The 21,310-nt window shown below is 42.0% G+C and overlaps 1 protein-coding gene across 1 annotated transcript in view; it reads right to left on the reverse strand.

Annotated features, from left to right (window-relative positions):
* The window catches only part of LOC144722909 (CD109 antigen-like), a 59,660-nt gene that overhangs the window by 29,926 nt on the left and 8,424 nt on the right, over window positions 1-21,310 (reverse strand). Inside the window, 7 exon segments of the mRNA XM_078601326.1 lie at window positions 9,736-9,801; window positions 10,171-10,272; window positions 11,275-11,505; window positions 13,512-13,618; window positions 17,342-17,459; window positions 19,362-19,449; window positions 20,591-20,669. Of these exon segments, the coding sequence (XP_078457452.1) occupies window positions 9,736-9,801; window positions 10,171-10,272; window positions 11,275-11,505; window positions 13,512-13,618; window positions 17,342-17,459; window positions 19,362-19,449; window positions 20,591-20,669 (791 nt within the window).

The raw sequence follows: 21,310 nt of genomic DNA on the forward strand, positions 1-21,310 counted from the left end.
TAATTGCACCTTATTAACCAAAACAAGATTATTATCTAAGTTGGGTTTAAAAACATCAGAATTACTATTTCGTTTTTTTTAACAAATACATTTGGTCACATATGTTTTAAATAGTATAGTGGTGTCAACCTCTGGTTCTGTGCAAAGGCACGTTCTTGGTTCAAGTTCCATTCATCCTATCCATCCCACTGCCCCCCCTTACCTCACAACACCTCACTCCCTACTAGGCCTTATGGGCTGTATTTATGGAATATAACAAGAGGTTTTTCCCCTTGCTTTCCTCAACAGTGTTTAGGGAACGCCATCACCAGTTGCAGTATAATAATGATCAAAGGGCTGTATGAGAAACAGCAGTAAAATAACTCATTCAACTAAGAAAAAATAATGAAATGCTAAAAACATTTATCTTCTTCTTCCACGCATTTGCCCCACTCATGTGGGGTCCACTGTCCTTGTCAAGCTTCTCCACACTGTCCTGTCCCATCTCTCTTTCCGCTCCTCGGGCTACCATGTCCAATCGCACCACATCGCCCCACCTCTACTTCTGCCTTCCTCTTGATCTCTTTCCTTCCACTTGCATCACTTGCACCTTCTGACCCACATCATTTTATGTTGTCTCTCCACATAACCGAACTACAGCAGTCTTTTCTCTCTCATCTTCTGTTATTTGTATCACCTTGAAGAAATGGAAGTGTATAAATACATTTTTAGACGTATTTTGAAAATGTCCACAGACTCATAGATCCTGATAGCTCACAGAAGAGAGTTCTAGAGCCTGAGAGCTAAACCGGAAAAAAAATCGGGAACACAGAGATGTGCTGCATCCCCAGATCTTAGAGACCTTGAGGCGACAATGCCATATGCAAGGGACGTAATGTCATACCCAGCATTTAGTAATATCACAATTGATATAGTGATCAGTGGCAATACTGTGACACAATCCCACTCCAACCTATCTTGGAGTGAAGCTGGACCGTATGCTAACCTTCCATGACCATCTGAAAAAGGTAGCTGCCAAGACCAAAACAAGGATCAACCTGATCAAGGAACTGGCAAGCATAAGCTGGGGAGAATCAGCACCAGTGCTACAGATATAATAGATGGCCCTTGTGTACTCCGTAGCCAAGTACTGTGCACCAGACTTGTTGATGTCCAACGAAACCCTCAAGTCGACCCCAACACCCTGGTTGCTCATACTTTCACAACTCTCCCCCACCTATCTTCCGCAATGCTGCAACCCTCATCAGGACCTCAATAATATCCCCTGTCATCGCTTTAAGTGATGCAAGCCCTTTGGACCCATGCACTTAACCTTAAACAAAGCGAATTCAACCCTGATGAAACTTGGAGAGCTGAATGGAGTTCAAAATGACTCACAAACACCTTCTGAAAGATCCAATACAGAGGACCCCTGGGTTTGATCTTCCACAAAGCTCATAGTCCACCCTAAACCACATTTGCACAAACCATGGCAAATGCTTGGTGCCCAAATGGAAAATTAAAAACTCTCCAGTGCGTGACTGTGGTCATCCAGAACAGACCTTACAACATATGCAATGCCGATTCACAAATACGAACGAGACAGCGAAACACTCCGCTGCTTTTGATGTGGTTATCTGGCTTGACCACCTGAGTGTGAAATTGTAGTTTTTGCTCTGCATCTACATCTGCCGTACGAAAGAAGACTATTGAAATTAAATGCAATATTAATTATATGTGTCAAAGATCATTGACTTAAATGCACAATCTGGACCAAGTGGAGTAATAAAAATGGAAATGTTTTCTTTGAAGAAAAACAAATCAAAACGGATAAGGCAAATTTTAAAGGCGTTTGTCACGTAATGTCTTTCAAGCCCCTACCAGACATCTGTGAAAACGAGCTTCATAACTCATCGGATTCTTCCAGTCGAAATAAATATTCTTATTCTGAAGCGAATTGCCAATTATACTCTGTGCCTATTGTGTAATTAAATCAATACACTGTTGTGCAGTTAGACATGTCGTTTAGTTTCCTTGTGGAGGGAACCATCTGAGGACCCAATCAAAACCATCACCTTGCCATACAAAGCAGGGGTTACCAAAATATTTCCAAAATCATGAACAAACACAAGTTCAAGGTTCGGCTCAACACAATACATAAAAATCGTAATCTGGTCCCATCTGTGAAGGATTGATCCCTGACATGCAATACCCCGGTGTCTCGGACCGTGATAGTGAACACAAGGCAGATCTGAAACACAGTAGCACCAATACTTCGGCTGTGGTTGATCATTGTTTTAACGCTGTGGGCTCACATGAAATAGATTTTTCCAAGACTAAGGTACTGTGCAAACCCACTGCCTATCATCAAAGATTTGTCCATTAAACCATCCAGATATATAAACACAGACACAACTTCAACCGAGAAGATGGGTCCCAATTGTGCAATAATTGGAAGGATGTGATTAACCAGGTAAAGTCTTAACCTGCTATGATGTTTCCATCCTTACTGCCGATGTTAGCTGACTCTCGGAGTTGCATCAATAGGTTGGATGTCTTTGCATTGACAGGCTGGATGTCCTACTCGATCTGCCACCGAATCATCATTGACATGCTAATCTCTCACAATACAATGGCCACTTCCACAGCCTCAGAGAGACCATCTCTAGCCCCGCCCTCTTACCCTGAGGGGACTCCCATCTCAGGCCTCTATAAGACCTTGTTTCAGTAGCTTTCTCTCTCTCACCTGAAGACAATTGCCTGTGTTGCGATCGAATCCGCTGGGCAATATAGGCGAGACTGGGGGCTCTGCACGGGACTAGGCCTCACCACTGCACTGTCAGGTAAGTACTATATTATTGGTGACGACCGCTTGTGTTGCGATCGAAACGTCGTAATTTGTTTTATTTGATTTTATTTCTAACTACGTGACTTTACTGAAAGAACCAAAGAGTAAAGTCACATAGATAGAAGAATAATAATAAAAATAGTAAAAATTTAATTTAAAAATACATAACTAAAAAAACACTCATGTAGACTGTGGCCTGCTTCTTAATCGGAGAGAATTTACTGGCAGTCTATAATGTAGACTCTAGCCTGCTTATTACGTTTGGTCAGTGTACTGGTGGTCTATAATGCACACTGCAGCGATGGTTATTAAGCTGGGTGAGTGTACTGGCAGTCTATAATGTAAACTGTAGCCAGGTTCTTAGCCTCGGTGAGTGTACAAGCAATCTATAATGGTTATTAAATGCTCATTCAGTTTAACAATCATTGCTACAGTCTACATTATAGACTTCCAGAACACTCACCAAATTTAATAACCAGGCTACAGTCTACATTATAGAGTGCCAGTATACTCACTCTAATTTAGAACCAGGCTACAGTCTACATTAGTGTTTTGGGGTTTTTGATGCTTTTTTACTTCATTAATGATTATTTATTCACTTTGTTTTTATTATTATTTTTTTTATCTACGTCACTTCACCCAAAGAATCAAACAATATAAATTGCTGCAGTCATGAAAGTCAAGAAGTTTACACTATTATATACTTAGCATAGTTATTACTACAGCCAGCACATACTGCTATACAGTTAGTATAGCTACTACTACAGCCAGTACACACTACTATAGAGTCAGTACATACTACTACAGACAGGATATACCACTACGGTCAGTAAATACTGCTACAGTCAGTAGATACTACTGTAATATGAGGATATATCCGGCTCACTGACGTATCACAACTCGTCATGGTGATTGGCTCTGCCGGTCCTGGTTTACAGCCAATGGGGGGAAGCCTAGGGGCATGGCCCTGACGTGATGGAAAGGTGACAGCTATAAGGATTGGTTCTGCTGGCTTTGGCCACAGCCAATGGGGAGATGAGTCAGGGGTGTGGTCCCGGGAGCTGACGAGGGAGCCTGGAAGATTCCATGCAGGCTAACGAAGATTGGCGGAAACGTACCACGTGACCCGGGTATTAAATAGGGGTGGAGACGAACGACACGTGGTCAGAACGGGAACGAAGAGAGGAAGGGGGCCATGCGGGAGGGGGGCTCCGAGTTGCCACGTGGCAGTAAGTCTCTCTATCTGTCCCTCTCACGCTGCCTATCAGCAGCGTGAAGTAAACTGTAACATAAGTTGAATAAAGGACGGATTCCATAATTCGCCTCAACGAGCTTTATTACACTACTATACAGTCCGTACATACTACTATGGTCAGTAGATACTACTATAGAGTCAGTAGATACTACTGTAGAGTTAGTAGTTACTACTATAGAGTCAGTAGATACTACTGTAGAGTTAGTAGTTACTACTATAGTCAGTGTATGCTACTATAGTCGGTAGTTACTATTATAGAGTCGCTACATGCTACTACTATATGCCGTTGATAACTACTGTAGAGCGGGGGGGGGGGGGGGGGGTCGTGGGTGGGGGGGTGCGGGGTCGCAGCTCAGCCCCAGACTGCCAAGGTGCCACCTCGGCCGGCTGGGAAATCTAGGCGAGTCCGGAGGCTCTGCATGGGACTAGGCCTCACCACGTCTGTGTGTGCGGTGTCTGTATGGTGTCTGTGTGTGTGGTGGCTGTGTGTGTGTTGTCTGTGTGTGTGTGGTGTCTATGTGTGTCTGTGTGTGGTGTCTGTATGTGTGTAGTTCCAGCCTTCGTAGGTACTCATGTGGTGTCTGTCTGTGTGTGGTGTCTGTGTGTGGTGTGTCTGTGTGTGGTGTCTGTGTGTGTGTCCGGCAAAAGCAACCCCCTACCTACTCGTGGTGCGGGATGGCAACGTTGTGGTGGGCAGTGCCATTGGGGGAAGGCCAACTTAAATTGGCCATTCCCCTCATGGCATCTGTAACCACCACAGTGGCCAAATAAGGGCTCTGGATGGGTGCGAGGGGCTGGTATCCCCTCCACCTTCAATTACTTACTGCTAAACTACGAGTTAAAAAATGCACTAGGCTCGTGCCGGTGGCCCTGTGGAGACAGGCGTCTATGATGTCTCCTGGCCATACCCCATTTGGCGGAGCCAGGAGACTGAATCCTTACCCTCGGGGCTCCTCGAGAAACAACAAAAAACCACTACGTGTGTCCATGTGGAATGTTCGAACGCTCACTGCAGAAGAGAGGCTACCACTCCTCTGTCGGGAGCTGGACCAGTACCGCCTGGATCTCGGTGGTATTCAGGAGGTCCGGTGGACCGGCTCTGGCTCCTGCCACCATGAGGAGTGGACCGTCCTCCGCTTGGGACAGGAGACTGCCAAACAACAGGGTGGCTCTTCTTCTGAACAAAAGAATGAGGGGGTGTGGGCGCATGGCGGTGAGTTGTGATGAAGCTGTAAACCCCAGGCTACTTTGGACTCGCCTTCCCATCAAACAGAGGCGAGCAGTGGTGGTCATGGTTACTTATGCCTCCACGGAAGACGAACATCCGTGGAGGGATGCAGTCAAGGCCGCTGAGTCAGATGCCTTCAATGACAGGTGCTAGCTAAAGTGGCCCCTCGGGATAGAATCATCCTGTTGGGTGACTTCAATGCCCGAGTTAGTCATGATGCTGGCACCTGGGCTGGAGTTATTGGAAGGCATGGGCCAGATCAGCTCAATAACAACCGCAGGAGGCTGCTAGATTTTTGTGCAGCCCATGGGCTTGTAATTACCAACAAGCTGTTCCGGCATCGGCACATCCACACATCATGGATGCATGCCGGGTCCAAGCAAGAACATCTAATGGACTACATAGTGATGGAACAGCGGATGCGGGCCCATGTCCTTGATGCCAGGACCTACCGTGGAGCTAATCTGTCCACTGACCATCGACTTGTCATCTGTAAGATGCGCCTGCCATTCTTCCACTCCGGTGGTGGGTGTACACCCAGGACCCCATTCAAACCCATAGTGGCATGGTCTCAGCTAGCTGATGAAAGTTGCAAGCGAGAAGTTCATCATCGCTTGCGCCTGGGGTTGGCATTGTCCCCGACTCCTCCTGATGTCGAGAAGAAATGGGCGAGGTTTAGGACTGTGGCTCATGCAGCTGTAATGGCTGCTTTGGATACACGGTCCAGACCTTCCCAGAGACCCTGGCTGACAGAGGAGGTTTTCAGGCTGGCTGAGAAAAAGCGACAGGCCCACTATCATCGGCTAGAGCATCCCACGTCTGAGAATGAGGAGGCTTATCGTAGCCTTTGCTCGGAGATTTGGAGAGCCGTGAGGTGCTGCAAGGATAGGTGGTGGTCGCGGGTTGCTGAGGAGATGGAGTCTGCCTCAATGGCCCGCGATCACAAATCGCTCTTTAATTCCATCAAAAAAGTAACCTGCAGCACCACACCTATTACCCTCATTAGCGGAAAGAACGGTGATCCAATCTCCGACCCCCAGGAACAGGTTCACAGATTTGCTGAGCATTTCTGTGAGGTCCTGGGGGACGGGAAATCCCTCAGCCTGGAAAACAAAGTGGGACAAAGTGGTGATGACCCTGCTGAGGCTGTAGTGCCTCAAATATTGGAAGAAGAAGTCACCCCCTGTGAGTGGCTAGCTGAGGTGCCATCTGTTGAGGAAGTCCTGAAGGCGATCCAGAGTCAAAGACCAGGAAGGCACCGGGCAGAGATGATCTACCAAGTGAAATGCTGAGGGAGGGTGGCATTTGTGCACAGACTGCCCTACATTACATCATAACAGTCTGGACCACTGGATGGGTTCTGCAGGAATGGAAGGATGCCATGGTGATCCCCCTCTTTAAGAATGGAGACTGCACAGACTGTAACAACTACAGGGGCATCTCAGTCTTCAGTGTGCTGGGAAAGGTCCTGGCAAGGATTATTCAACATCGCCTTGCTAGGCACGCTGATGAGAGGCTTGTGAAGCCCCAATGCGGTTTCAGGAAATGGCAGTCCTGCACAGATGCTATATTTTTTGTCCGTCTGCTGCAGCAAAGGTGTAGGGAATTCCAACAAGACCTACATCTCTGCTTTATTGACCTGGTCAAGGCCTATGATACCATCAGTAGGCCTGTGCTCTGAGTTGTTCTTCATGCTTTCGGAGTCCCTGACCCTCTGCTCACGATCATTAAGGACCATCATGATGGTGAGCGGGCCCGAGTAAAACGACGTGGCCGGGAGTCAGAGCCATTCCCTGTACACCTTGGGGTACGACAAGGATGTCCGCTGACTTCCACATTTTTAACATCTATTTCGACCACGTAGTTCGTGAAGCCTTCAATAGCTGTACCGGAGGAATTTCCATTTGGTATAGATACAATGGGAGGCTGATCGATGCCCGGGTGCGGTCAAGGGATGGCTCCCTATTGCTCAACCATGTTATGTATGCTGATGATCTGTTAATTGCTGCTCATTCAGAGGAGGAGTTGGAGGCGCTGCTGCTGAACCTGGAGCTTGCCACTAAGAGGTGGGGCCTTACCATTAGTCCCACCAAAACTAAGCACCTGCCTGGGTATTTTATACCATCGGACAATCCACCCACACAACTTCCAATTGGTGATAGCGCAGTTGTGGAGAGAGTAGAGAGTTTCCCATACCTTGGCAGTGTGCTCATGACTGGCTACGGTTTAACAGCAGAGGTCTCACTCAGAATCAGTCGAGCGGAATAATCTTTTCATCAGTTGCGTAATGCTGTGTGGAAGCTACCTGGTCTCTCGCTCCGCACGAAGCTTCAGGTCTTCTCGGCCACAGTCATCCCCTCCTTTCTCTACGATTGCGAAACGTGGACCCCCCTAATGGAACAACTTCGCCGGTTAGAAACATTTAGGCTGGCCTGCCTACGATCCATCCTGGGTTGAACCAGGCTGGATTGTGTGAGAAGCTCACAAATCCTTGAAAGATCTGGACTAATTCCCATTGGTGAACTCCTCCGGCAGGCAAGGCTGCGTTGGCTAGAGAAGAGATGGAGCGAAGTGGTACGGAAGAATGTGGAGCTTAGTGGACTTGCTGATGACTGGTACCAGCGGTGTCAAGATCGGCCTCTGTGGAGGAGGCTCGTGAAGGACGCTACTGGGCAGTTGGAGGCAGTCGTCCTCCAACAACAACGGAGGGCGGAGGAGCAACGCTCACAACAACGAGCGGAGTGCCGGGCGGCTAAAACACAGCAAGTTGGCACAGTAGGGTGCACAGGTGGTGCATCAGCCAGTCATCTCAGTCAGTCGACCCGTGGCACCTGGGTCTGCCCCGTGACCTCCTGCCAGCGGGCGTTCGACACTTCACGTGGCCTCAAGGTGCACATAGCCTGGCACAAGCGTCGTGGTGACGTCACTGCCACTTAATTGCGAATGGCGGTTGTTGTTGTTGTGGTGGCTGTGTGTGTGGTGTCTGTGTGTGTGGTGTCTGTGTGTTAGTGGCTGTGTCTGTATGTGTCCATACTTCATAGGTGATGCTGCTCGTTACGAACTAACAACAGTCTATGACACCACCACTACCCCCACGCGGTGGTGGTAGTTTTGGTGGTCTCTGTCATCGTGTGTTTTGTCTGTTTTTACACGATTTCATTTAACTCACTCTGTCGGTTGTTGTTGTCGTTGTTGTCGTTGTCGTTGTCATTGTTGTATCCTCAAATCTTGTAACTCAATTTTAACCCACTTCCCAATGTGGTATCGACTGCAAACTTGGTATACCTATGCCATACTGATGACAATAATATATTCTATCATTAAAAAAATTAAAACATTTTTCATATGTTATGTTTCGGCTTGGGTCTAATTGTCCACGGTCAACTGACGTTGGCTGTAATTGGCCCCGGTCCCTTACGTTATGGCAAGCTTCGGGCCACTTCATAGAGTCGTGGTGTTCTTCCATTACTAGTACATTTCATAAAAGCGTGTTTTTAAAAAAGTTTTTTAAATATTACTTATTACTATAATAGTTATTAGTAAAGCCAGTGGATACTACTATTGTCAGTAGTTACAACATGGTACGACAGAGTCGGTAGATACTACTGCAGTCAGTAGATACTACGATAGAGCCAGTATATACTACTGTAGAGTTAGTAATTAATACTATAGTCAGTGGATACTACTATAGAGTCATTAGTTGCTACTATAGTGTCAGTAGATAGTACTATTCAGTCAGTATATACTACTGTAGAGTTAGTAGATACTACTACAGTCAGTAAATATTGCTAGTCACTATATACTGCTATAGAGTCAGTAGTTACTACTATAGATGCGTCCGTAGGCTCTGGTAGATATTACTATTGTCAGTAGATAATACTACAGTCAGTAGATACTACTATAGCCAGTATATACTGCTGCAGAGTTGGTAGATACGACTATACAGTCAGGAGATACTGCTATAGTCATCAGATACTGCTACAGTCACTAGACACTACTCACTATTGTATGTAGCGTGTGTAGGTATATATGCCTACGGGGGGGTAAAAATATATTTTTATGGGGGGGGGGGGGGTCGACAATTTTTAGAAACCTTTTAGACAACTATTCACCTGCCACTTTTTATTACTTTACATTCAGGACTTCTTCAATCCTCTTATAAAAAAAATTCTGGACAAATGGAACGCTGGGCTTTCACAATAGTTTAGTATTTGTGTATATATGTTATGTTTCTAAAATAAGTTTTGAAATATATTTTACCCCCGAGCAATGCCAGGTACTTCCCGCTAGTAGGAAATAAGTGTCTAACATGCTCTTGTAACAGGTAGTGTTGGCCCAATGTATATTTATGTTGTAAATCACAGAGTATTGAAATATTTGCCTGCTTAGAGCTAAAAACGTAGCTTGAGTGCAAAACAGCATTACCTGGTAAGACACTTTGGTGATGCTGCTGTCTGAGCTTTTTAATGTGAAGGAAACTGGGCTCCCAACCTAAAGAAAAAAGCAGAGGTTTGTAAAGGGTGAAATGATTGTAAAAACTTCCATATTATGTAAGTTTACATGTTGAACACGTGAGTACATGAAGGAAAACAATTGTGCGTTTATTTTTGGAATATCAGGCTTGATTGTGCAGGGAGAAGAGTAAATTACTCACCCTGTAAATCGGTAATGACGCATATTGTGAACATAGTGTGAGTCTGTTATTATTCCATCAGGGCAAGTAACGTATGCTTCACCTGGTCATGTGTGATTTGAACACCCACTGCAGAATTCCTTTCTTTAAGGACAAGTCATAAGCAACATTCTATATGCAACAAAGAAGTATACACAATCGATGGTGTCAAGTTTCAGGATTCTCACCTTGACATTGGTTTCACTGGCTGTCACGTGCAAAAATGATCCATTTTGAAAACTCACCCATGCTGATATCGAATTACAAACAACTACTTCACCAAATCGTGCCTTGATGTAAACACGTGCACACAAACACAAATCCCCTGTTAGATGCAGCACAATAAATACACCATGAACAGACACATTAGACAACGTCAATTCTAAGCAAAGCCAAAGTCAATTTTACCTGAGTGAAGGATTGCCTGTACATCAGAATCAGAATATGTATTCATACTGGAGGAAACTGGTGAGTTTTTAAGCTCTTTTCACAGATGTCCAGTCGGGTGGGTCAGAAAGTTACATCAACAAGAAATACAATAAAGGTTATACGAGTAACCTAGATAAAAGTTAAGCCAGTCACAAAACATATATATATGAGCGTGGAAGTACAAACATGCAGTAGTCCCTCCGTTAACAATGATATCGGTTAGCGGTTTTTCGGTTCACGTTTCGCCTCCCATAGAACTGTATAGTTGTGAATAAAGTTTAAATTTTGATAAACGGTATGTTTACGTTATGCACGCATGCGCCAATTTCAGCCAATACGAGTGCTCGTTTAGTGGGCTGAGCATGCCTCAACCAGCCCATTTATGAGCGTTTACAACTCGACTGGCTTTGTTTACATTGGTTTCTGTTTTGGCAGTGGAAACAGCTCTCTTGCAGACTCAGTGGTTTTTACTTATTTTTGCAGCTTATAAGTGAATTATTAGTGGTTGCAACGGCCCCTGAAATGAATTCGCGAAAAAAAAGAGTAGGAAAACAATTAGCCTTATAAACTATGTTTTAAAGTAAAAAAATGTCAACTTCTGGTCGTATTGGAACGGATTAATGTTTTAACATGTAATTCCTATATTCGATCTAACGGTTATTTTGGTTAACAACAGTTTTCATAAAACAGATTAAAAACTTTAACCGAGGGACTGCTGTACCTGCAAATTTGTCAAGAGCAAATGCAAGTTTTGGGCAATGCAGCAAAACAACAACAATTTTAAGACCACACCAAGACAATACAGCCCCTCGATTACATTGCATTTTAACATTTAACTATTGATACATTGGGATGGTTCATACCTCCAGAGTCAGGAAATTTGCTTCTTTGGAAGTTGGCACATCGATGAAAACAATTCCGTTCGTTGGCACTGTGTAATTGGCATCAGTTTGATCCAATATCTGAGATCCATTATTGATCCCAGGGCAACTCATCTGCTCAATTGATGATATGTACTGTTTGACTGACACTGTAAGCTTTGTCTCTCGGTCTTTTGAAGTGAGTGGCAGTCCATCTACCAGATAAAGTATTATCTGTAAATTATGCAAACAAAATTAATTAGAGCTTAAAATTTCCTTCTTGAAATTACATTTCAATACATCACATTTTTTTAAATTATGGCATTACATTGTTTCATTTTAAAACAATAATAAGTAACTTTCAATCATGTCAATTTTATTCAGACAAAAATTGAAAAAATAAAATGAATAAGTCATAACCAAAGGTTCTCTGCTCAATAAGCAATTATATTATCATGTATGGTAATGTGTTCAGGAGCTAATGTTGATATGTCTGCTAGCCATGAGAGGGCTGCCTGTCATTCCTGACTTACAATACCCTGGAGTCTACAAACTGAGTTGCAGCTGTGGTGATTGCTACATTGGAGAAACGAAACGTCATATCTCTGATCGTGTCTGCGAGCACAAGTCAGATCTGAAACACGGCAAAACTGATTCTTCTGCCGTTGCCGATCATTGCTACAATGCTGTGGGCTCTCATGAAATTGTCTTTTCCGAGACCAAGGCGCTCTGCAAACCTCCTGGCTACCATCAAAGGTTTGTACACGAAGCCATCCAAATATACAAACACAGACATAATTTCAACCGTGATGATGGGTACAAACTCAGTAATCATTGGAAAGATGTACTTAAACATGCAAAAAAGATTTAACTACACATATCTGGACCATCTTATTTGACAGGCACTATTCTTCAGTTATCGTATAGTTTCTTCTTTTTTCACACACTGGTTTTCCTGCTTTAAGTTTTGCCACACATATTTGGCAAATCTAGAATTAATCCCAGCAACGTAGCAAAGTGCTGTTTCATCTACTTAACAAAGGCTCAGTCCCATTCACAGCAGCCGCACTTTTACATCAGCCGCACCTTATAACTCTTGGAACCTCCCAGTTCAACTAGTCTACACAACAAAGGCTCATTCCTAGCAGCGGTTTCAGCCGCACCACCTCTACATAACAAAGGCTCAGTCCCATTTACAGCAACCGCATCTTTACATCAGCCGCACCTTAACAACTCTTGGAACCTCCCATTTCAACCAGTCTACACAACAAAGGCTCATTCCTAGCAGCGTGCTTCAGCCGCACCGAACCTCACAATAATAATATCCAAGGGCCTACCTTGGCTCCTCCCACCCTCAACCAGTATATATACAAGGACTGTTTTCTTGGAATTTCTCTTACTTGATACAGCAATCGTGCTGTGACGGTTCCACCTGAAGACGGAAGCTTGTGTTGCCTCCGAAACGTCGTGATTTTTATTTTATATTTTATTTTACTTTTATTTATTTTATTTTTTATTTTATTTATTTTAATTTATTTAAACAATTGTTTTACTTCTTATTTTTCTTTTAATATTTTCCATCTACGTGACTTTACCGAAAAAACCTAAGAATATGAATCTGCAGGAGAGAGTTTGTGTAGTTTCGCTACTCCTCAGCTCAAGCAGCATAGACTACAGTAGTTTACTATATGGTCCATAGTTTGGGTTACATCACCACAGTTGCAATGTGGCTTGTCTTTAAATTTTAATTAATGAAAGAGATGTGTGCAGCAGCCTGTTGATGTTCTTATGAGGTTGATGGTTACACCAACACACGTTCTCTGGAACTTGGTGAGATTCAGCGGGATACCATATGGTGGATCGGAACTTGAGTCAGTGGCGAGGTACTTTGTTGAGAGCTGAGTTTATGGGTAAGTTTTCATTGCAATAAAACATGTAAACTTATATTTACAGTTTGTAGTATTGCAATGTGACAGCCAGCATTGCTCAGTATGAGCAATGATGGCTGTCTTGAACCAGCGGTGGACATTATACATTCTCATGACAGGAGCCATTCTACTTATTGGATTTCATTATGGCTTCTTAGAGGGGTACTTATTTTATTACCCCCAAATATTGAATAGACTGAACTGACTCAAAACATAAATGTTAACCTGAAAACTTCCAATTGTGAGTAAAGTTCTTGAAGCACATTGACAATAGTTATAATAATAAAATACTATTCTTTAAAATATACTTACATTACTTTTAAAGTTAATTCCAGGAATGAATCTCCAATCTCCATTTAAATTAATTTCAACTCTGTTCTTTGAAAAAATAACCCAGGTGTTTTTTTCCTTTCTCATGCCTTTAAGAACAACAACAACAAGCAGAATATCAGCACAGATGCTACGTCGTCTTAACAACTGTCAACATTTATAAAAAAAACTGAATACCAGATAAAAATTTTAAAACAAAGATATTTAAGGTGTGATATAATTTAAATATATGAGTGGGGTTAAGCAATAAACTAAACTATAATTTTCACCCTGGGTGAATGCCAATTCATATATTTAAGGGCTAGAGGCACGTTTTAGTTGATTTGTTACATTTCAGCTCACTCAATCATACAGTGACACATATTAACGCCTGCTTAAAGCTGACAAGAAACACATCTCAAACTAGAAAAATAAATCTGGCATGTGCATTTGGATACATACAGGATATATTATGAATCTCCCAATGGGAAAGGGTAAGACACATATACGTGCATAATATAAAGTGGAATGAAAGCATTGAGACTTGTCAAAAAGAGCAGGTTGCACCAGGATACGTGAAGATGACTGTGCAGATGAAGCAGGAAAGTTGCAGAGAGTCTGTGGTAGCATCAATAGCAATGGCCGTGGTAATTTCTTGAACTGGATTCAAATACAGTCCTCAAAATATGGTGAGATTAATATGCTTGAATATATTTGAGTGTACATATTAAACTGGCAAATTGGTGGATGGAAAATATTCATACACGATGTTGAGTAGGATTGGAGAACATCGTCAAAGACATCATCTTGACTGTTACAAAAATTAAGTGGGCTTGACCAGAGGAAATGATGACTTCGTCAAGACTAATGGCCAAGGAGGTAATACACCCCAGAGGTTGACCATTGTAGAGATAGTTTGATGAGATCAAAACATGTGCACGAGCTAGTCGGATTGTTATATTATGGATTCGTGGTAGATTGAGACGACTTGATTAGTCATTTATCCAGCATAGATTTGAATGATGGAATAGGGCCCAATTTGTAATAAAAGCCATTGTGTGGATAACATCACATTCCTTTTCGATTTAAAGCTTTCGTGACTGCAGGAATTCATCTTCTTGGTTCTTTCGGTAAAGTCACGTAGAAGGGAAGTAATAAAATAATAAAAATAAAACAATACAATAATTCTCACGACGTTTCGGCCACAACGCAAGCAGCCGTCCTCAGGTGAAACCAGGTCTGTCGAGGCGACAGCGTCTGAATGAAACAGCACACGTGCTTGGAGCATATATATAAGCTGGGTTGGGAGGGGGGGGGGGAAGGGCGCCTTGACAAAAGAATTTGCATATCAAGATGAATTTAGCATATTTATGGGAAATGCAGGTATGTGATTAGTACTACTTATGTCCGTGCATTATGCAGGATTAGCAGCATCCAAGGGAGGGGATATGGGAAATGTAGGTATGTGATTAGTACTACTTATGCCCGTGCATTATGCAGGATTAGCAGCATCCAAGGGAGGGGATATGGGAAATGCAGGTATGTGATTAGTACTACTTATGTCCGTGAATTATGCAGGATTAGCAGCATCCAAGGGAGGGGATATGGGAAATGCAGGTATGTGATTAGTGCTACTTTGCCCGTGCATTATGCAGGATTAGCAGCATCCAAGGGAGGGGATAGGGGTAGCATTAATAAAGGGAAGAAGTGTTAATAGTATGTAGCTGCAGTAACTAAAACCACCACGTAAACAACTAAAGTATAAACTACATAGTATCATCATTATACTAAATATACTCTACAATAAGCTGAGTTACTAACAGTAAGTAATACATTACAATTCTACGTCGTAAAAAATATAATATGGTTCCATCTAAACTTTATTCTCTTACATCACACGAGTCTACACCGTACTATATACTGCCATAGACAAACCCAACATTAAATTACATACTGTATTGCTATAAACCACCCTATACCTTATCCATTGTAATATTACACTATGTATTATTCTACCCACCCTAATGTGTATCACACTGCTGTATATTCACTATACAATTACGATACTATATATTACTTTGTACATTGTATTAAGCATATACATGTTTATACTATTTGTTATTATACATTGTACCGTTGACCGCCGTGTGAAAGATAATAAGAGGAAGAAACAAAATACGTCAATGCAGCGGAGCAAAGAATCCATTCCCTGCGGAGAATACAATGCCAGTGAGTGGAACGCGGTCTGAAAGTCACCGTAAACGTGAACACAATCATTTAAGATCCGAAATGGTTTATTATGTCCTTCCAATGATTGCTAAGCCAGAATCCATCTTCTCGGTTGAAATTGTCTCTGTGTTTGTATATGTGGATCGCCTCATGAACGAATCTCTCATGGTAGCAGAGAACCTCTGTCTTGGAGAAGTCAATATCATGTGAGCCCACTAAATTGTAACAGTGATCTGCCACGGCTGAGGTGTTTGTCCTACCGTGTTTCAAGTCTGCTTTATGTTCACAGATGCGGTCCGAGACATGGTGGTTTATAGCAATACAGTATATAATTTAATGTTGGGTTTGTCTATGGCAGTATATAGTACGGTGTAGACTCGTGTGATGTAAGAGAATAAAGTTTAGATGGAAGCATATTATATTTTTTACGACGTAGAATTGTAATGTATTACTTACTGTTAGTAACTCAGCTTATTGTAGAGTGTATTTAGTATAATGATGATACTATGTAGTTTATACTTTAGTTGTGTACGTGGTGGTTTTAGTTACTGCAGCTACATACTATTAACACTTCTTCCCTTTATTAATGCTACCCCTATCCCCTCCCTGTGATGCTGCTAATCCTGCATAATGCACGGGCAAAGTAGCACTAATCACATACCTGCATTTCCCATATCCCCTCCCTTGGATGCTGCTAATCCTGCATAATGCACGGACATAAGTAGTACTAATCACATACCTGCATTTCCCATATCCCCTCCCTTGGATCCTGCTAATCCTGCATAATGCACGGGCATAAGTAGTACTAATCACATACCTACATTTCCCATAAATATGCTAAATTCCTATTGATATGCAAATTCTTTTGTCAAGGCGCCCTTTCCCCCTCCCTTCCAACCCAGCTTATATATATGCTCCATGCACGTGTGCTGTTTCATTCAGACGCTGTCGCCTCGACAGACCTGGTTTCACCTGAGGACGGCTGCTTGCGTTGTGGCCGAAACGTCGTGAGAATTATTTTATTATGTTTTATTTTTATTATTTTATTACTTCCCTTCTACGTGACTTTACCGAAAGAACCAAGAAGATGAATCACATTCCTTGTTTTGTCACTTAAAATTATCCACTATCCATGGATACACCTACACAATTTAGTAAATATCCACAATATTGTCATGCGTGAAAATATCTTGACAGGACATTGTTTGGTAGCAATAAAACCATTATATTTACACACTAAGCATTGTCCATTGACACATTTAATGCAGGTTTGATAAACAAACCCTAGGCTATAACCAATGCATACATTATTAATGAAAAATTATTGAAAGGCTAGAATCTGTGAAAGTAGTTAAGAGCATTTTTTTTATTGCTGTGTTGATCAAACTTATATATGCATCCACAATGCAACTAAAATTCACATTTTTTTTCTGTGTAAAGAACACTTTTTACGTTACTACATCACCTCACTGGTGGATGAATTGTTGAAGAAAATCACAAATTATTTAGCGAATCATCTCTATGTGCAATGAGATCACAAATGTATGCACCTGCGATTAGCATGGTTGGCTACATACGGCACGAAAGAAGTTCAACATACATACCTGTTGCGTCATCGGTAATGACGACTGAGATTGTTGAAACATATATTTCTGAGGTATTGGCAGAAAATAGCTGCATAAGCTCACTCCGGCGGAAAGTGAAGTATCCATTTCCATCAACCTAAAAAATTGAACAAAAAAATAGGTTAAAGGTATTTTATTTTACGAGTCAATATTACTGAAATGAATGGTGAAATAAGTACAAATTTCAATGTTTGGTAAAAAGTCATAATCATCATCACCTATCATTTAACCATAATGGTGGTGAGGGTACCACTGATGCCTTGGCCATCAATTGTCAAACTTTTGCCAGCCCTTCATAGTCTTTGTTCCGCATTGTACTGACTTATCAGATTGTGTCATCACATTTGTCATATGATTGTTCTTGGGTCATCCTCATTCATTTTACTTCTCCCATGCCCTGGATAGTCCCTCTTTCTGCATCACATGTCTTGCAGTTTTCTTTAATCTCATCAACGAATATTTTGTGACAGAACTGATATGATTGAGCAATAATCTCTGCGTGGTATTTCTCATAGTCGTCTACGCCTTTAATCTCAAATGCTTATATCTTGTTTTGTCTCTGTATTAAAGTGTCCCTGCTTGGCAGCACTGTAGAAATAACTATTACTCGTAGCAGTTAGTTTTTAGATGTGATTGATATAATTTTATTTTTCCATGTGCTTTTGAGGTTTACTAGGCGTCTGGTTGCAGCAGCTATTCTGGTTTTAACTTCGTTGTCAGATCTTTCATTGTATGTGATGGTTGTCCCTAAGTATTTGAAACAATTTACTCTTCATAAAAATAGAGAAGTTTTGCTACCTGGGCAGTGTGCTTATAACTAGTTCTTGTCTGTCAGCGAAGGTCTCCCTCTGAATTAGTCAAGCGGAATATTTTCATCAGCTGCATAACGCTGTGTAGAAGCTACCTGTCATATCACTCCCTACTTCGCTCAGAATCTTATTTAAAACATGTATTTCCTCTCTTCTATATGCTTGTGAAATGTTGACCGATTCAAGGAACATCTGTGCTGGGTTGAAACATTCATGCTGGCTTGCCTATGATCGATCCTCAGTTTAAAAAGACTGGATTGTGTGAGGAGTTAACAAAACCTTTATACATTTGGAAAGTCCCATTAGTAAGGTCCTCTGACAGGCGAGGCTGCCTTGGCTGGGTCATATAGCCTGCATGCCCAGTCACTGCATACCCAAGCAGCTTCTGTTTGGCACATCGCGACTGAGTGTAGAATGGCGGTTATTGTTGGTGTTAAGTGATAATGTGCATATAAATGGTAAAACAATTCCAGCATAGGATAAAAAAACAATAGTATTGCCAATTATCTTTTTCATTTGTCCAAGTTTCATGTTAATTTTGTTTAAACAAGTTTAGTGACATAGTTCGGAGACAGTAGTATTTGGAGGCACCTTCCTTTATTCTTGCACACAATGGGGCTAAACGCACCCTACTTTGGTGCACACTATATATATTGTACACACAACCGTCTATTATCAGCGGCACTATCGAGCTAGAACAGTTTGCAGGCTGTCTAGCTAGCGGCGCCCAGTGATGGTGAAGACGGCGGCGATGATGATGGTGAAGATGGCGGCGATGATGGTGGCGAAACAGCACGGTGAGGTGATCCACTTCCAGCAACAGCCCCAAACTCTCGCTCAGGGCTCCCTCTTATGCTCCCGGCGTGCTCTTGCTCTGCCCTGGCCACGCCCCCTTTCTGGAACCTACTAGCAGGTTCCCGGGGCTTCCAGATGGACCCCTCCATGAACTCTCCCAAGTTGTCTTCCCCCCGTGTATACTGTCGTCTGCTGACATGTGTACTGCCGTACACTGCATTTACCACTTTCCGTCAGCAGCTAGCGCTATTAGACCAAAATTGCCTCATTTTCATGAGTGGCTTACAATCATCAAAATGAACACCTTATACAAATATACATGTTGGGGCAAAGGAGACCTCAAGGCATAATTTGTGTATATGTAAAGATTTAGGTTGAAATTGTGTTTTTCTTACATTAACATCCTTCGTAATCCATGCGTTAGAGTTGTAATATGGACCAATGGTGACAGTTGCTGTGCCTTTGAAGGTCTTGCCCTGGTACCTAAGCATGTTCATAAACACTTTATGCCATTTACAAATATAAACACAAATATTACATTTTCTGAGATGAGTTTATCTTGCATGATATTCAGATTTTTTTGCATTGTTTAAGTGGAGTGTAACAAATGTTTTAACAAACAACTTTCATGAGCTTTTCAAATGAATCTTTCATTTAAGTCTGGTTGGCCAGCCCTGAAGCCAAGCGTTAGCTATTATGCTATATCTAATTTTAGAATCCACTTGGACCTTTTCCCACCATCTATGCCATGGGCGCCATGCCAGCCCCATTGTTTATCGATCTGCCATGCTTTGTGCCAGTGTAGGCACATCTCAATCAGAAGCTTTCTGATGAAAGTCAGTGAGTTGTGCTTCATCTCAGCCAGGATTGGAGGAATAGTCACAGTGCTATCTCTTGAGCCATATTTCTCATTAACAGCCCTCATAACAGAGGGCTGTAAATGACATCTCATTTCAGTCATTGGAAAAGGTGCCCACATTTGCAGATGTCCCTGTGGGCACAATGTGACCCAGCACCTGGCCTGCAAATAGGCATCAGTTTGCCAGTTGGGGGAAAATGTTTATCATTTGTATAATTAATAAATTTGTAGGCAAATGTGGACCATGGCCCCAGCACACAATGATATGGCCTCTTGCAAATTATCTTGCAATAACTCTTGCAAATTACGTTAGATTATCTTGAACATCCACTGTAAAGCAGACCGCACACATTATTATTAAGCAGATGGTGCGTTATTACACCAACAGTAATAACCAGGGTTATTACTTCTGATTAGGACTGTTGTGTATATACGCTGTGAAAGAAGTTCAAGTTAGAAGTTCAAGGGTGGCTGCTGGATTAGAACCGTAAACCTCTGCACCAAGCAGGACATTCGCTACCACTAGGCCATTTCACTGACCTTGCTGTTATTGTGTCACTGTGCCTGGCCTCCAGCATCCTAAGTTGGGACACCCTTGTGTCTAGAATTTTTTGTTCAGTAATAAGGGGAAATATAGGGAAATTAAAACCGTTTTTTGGGATGGGAAGAAATTTCTTAGTCCTTTGAAATATCCCTGTGGCACTGTCAGACTGATAATTACTGCTCATGCATCAGCCTTGGGAGTTATGTAATATGTGAACTTACCATGCAGATATTACTCCAGAGAGGTCGTCACTTCCACTGAGATCGAAGTAGCGTGGGACGTCAATGAGCACAATATCCACTAAAGATTTCCAGAGAGAAGAAGCATGTTAGTCAGAAAATATCTTAAAACACTTTGGAAGACTAAAGTATATACATAGATTCAGTAGGCGTGTTTGTGCTTTATAGCATAAATATTTGTATTGGATATGGTATAACAACGCATTAAAGTCTGCAAATATATTAAAATAGATGATGAAATAAACAATATATGATGCAAGAAACAATATATGCCATTCCAGCAAGCTTGATCTCCTGCAGGAAATACACCATTACACATGATTCCCTTCATAAACAAATCACAATCTCTCCTACATTAAATATAAAATTTAACATTTAACAAACAGGAGGCAATGCACAAGGTAAGACAGGCTGGTTAGTACAGGGTGTCAAATTAATGGTATTGGTTTCAGAAAAGCAACTTTAAGCTAGTTTTATAATTCCTTAAGCAAATTGTTGTCTACGGATATTCTGTGATAGTATCTAATCACCATCATAAGCAGCCATGTATTAATTGCGTGGACAACCCATCATTCTGAACCTTTGAGTCTTATCCTTTCGATTGTGTGTTTTCTCAGAAATGCCAAATTCTTCGATTAGCACGGTTGGGTATGTACGGTGTGAAAGAAGTTCAACATTCATACATACTTAAAATTAAATTAT

This window comes from Lampetra planeri, chromosome 16 (assembly GCF_965212315.1).
Source record: "Lampetra planeri chromosome 16, kcLamPlan1.2.h2, whole genome shotgun sequence".
Taxonomy (NCBI): Eukaryota; Metazoa; Chordata; class Hyperoartia; order Petromyzontiformes; family Petromyzontidae; genus Lampetra; species Lampetra planeri.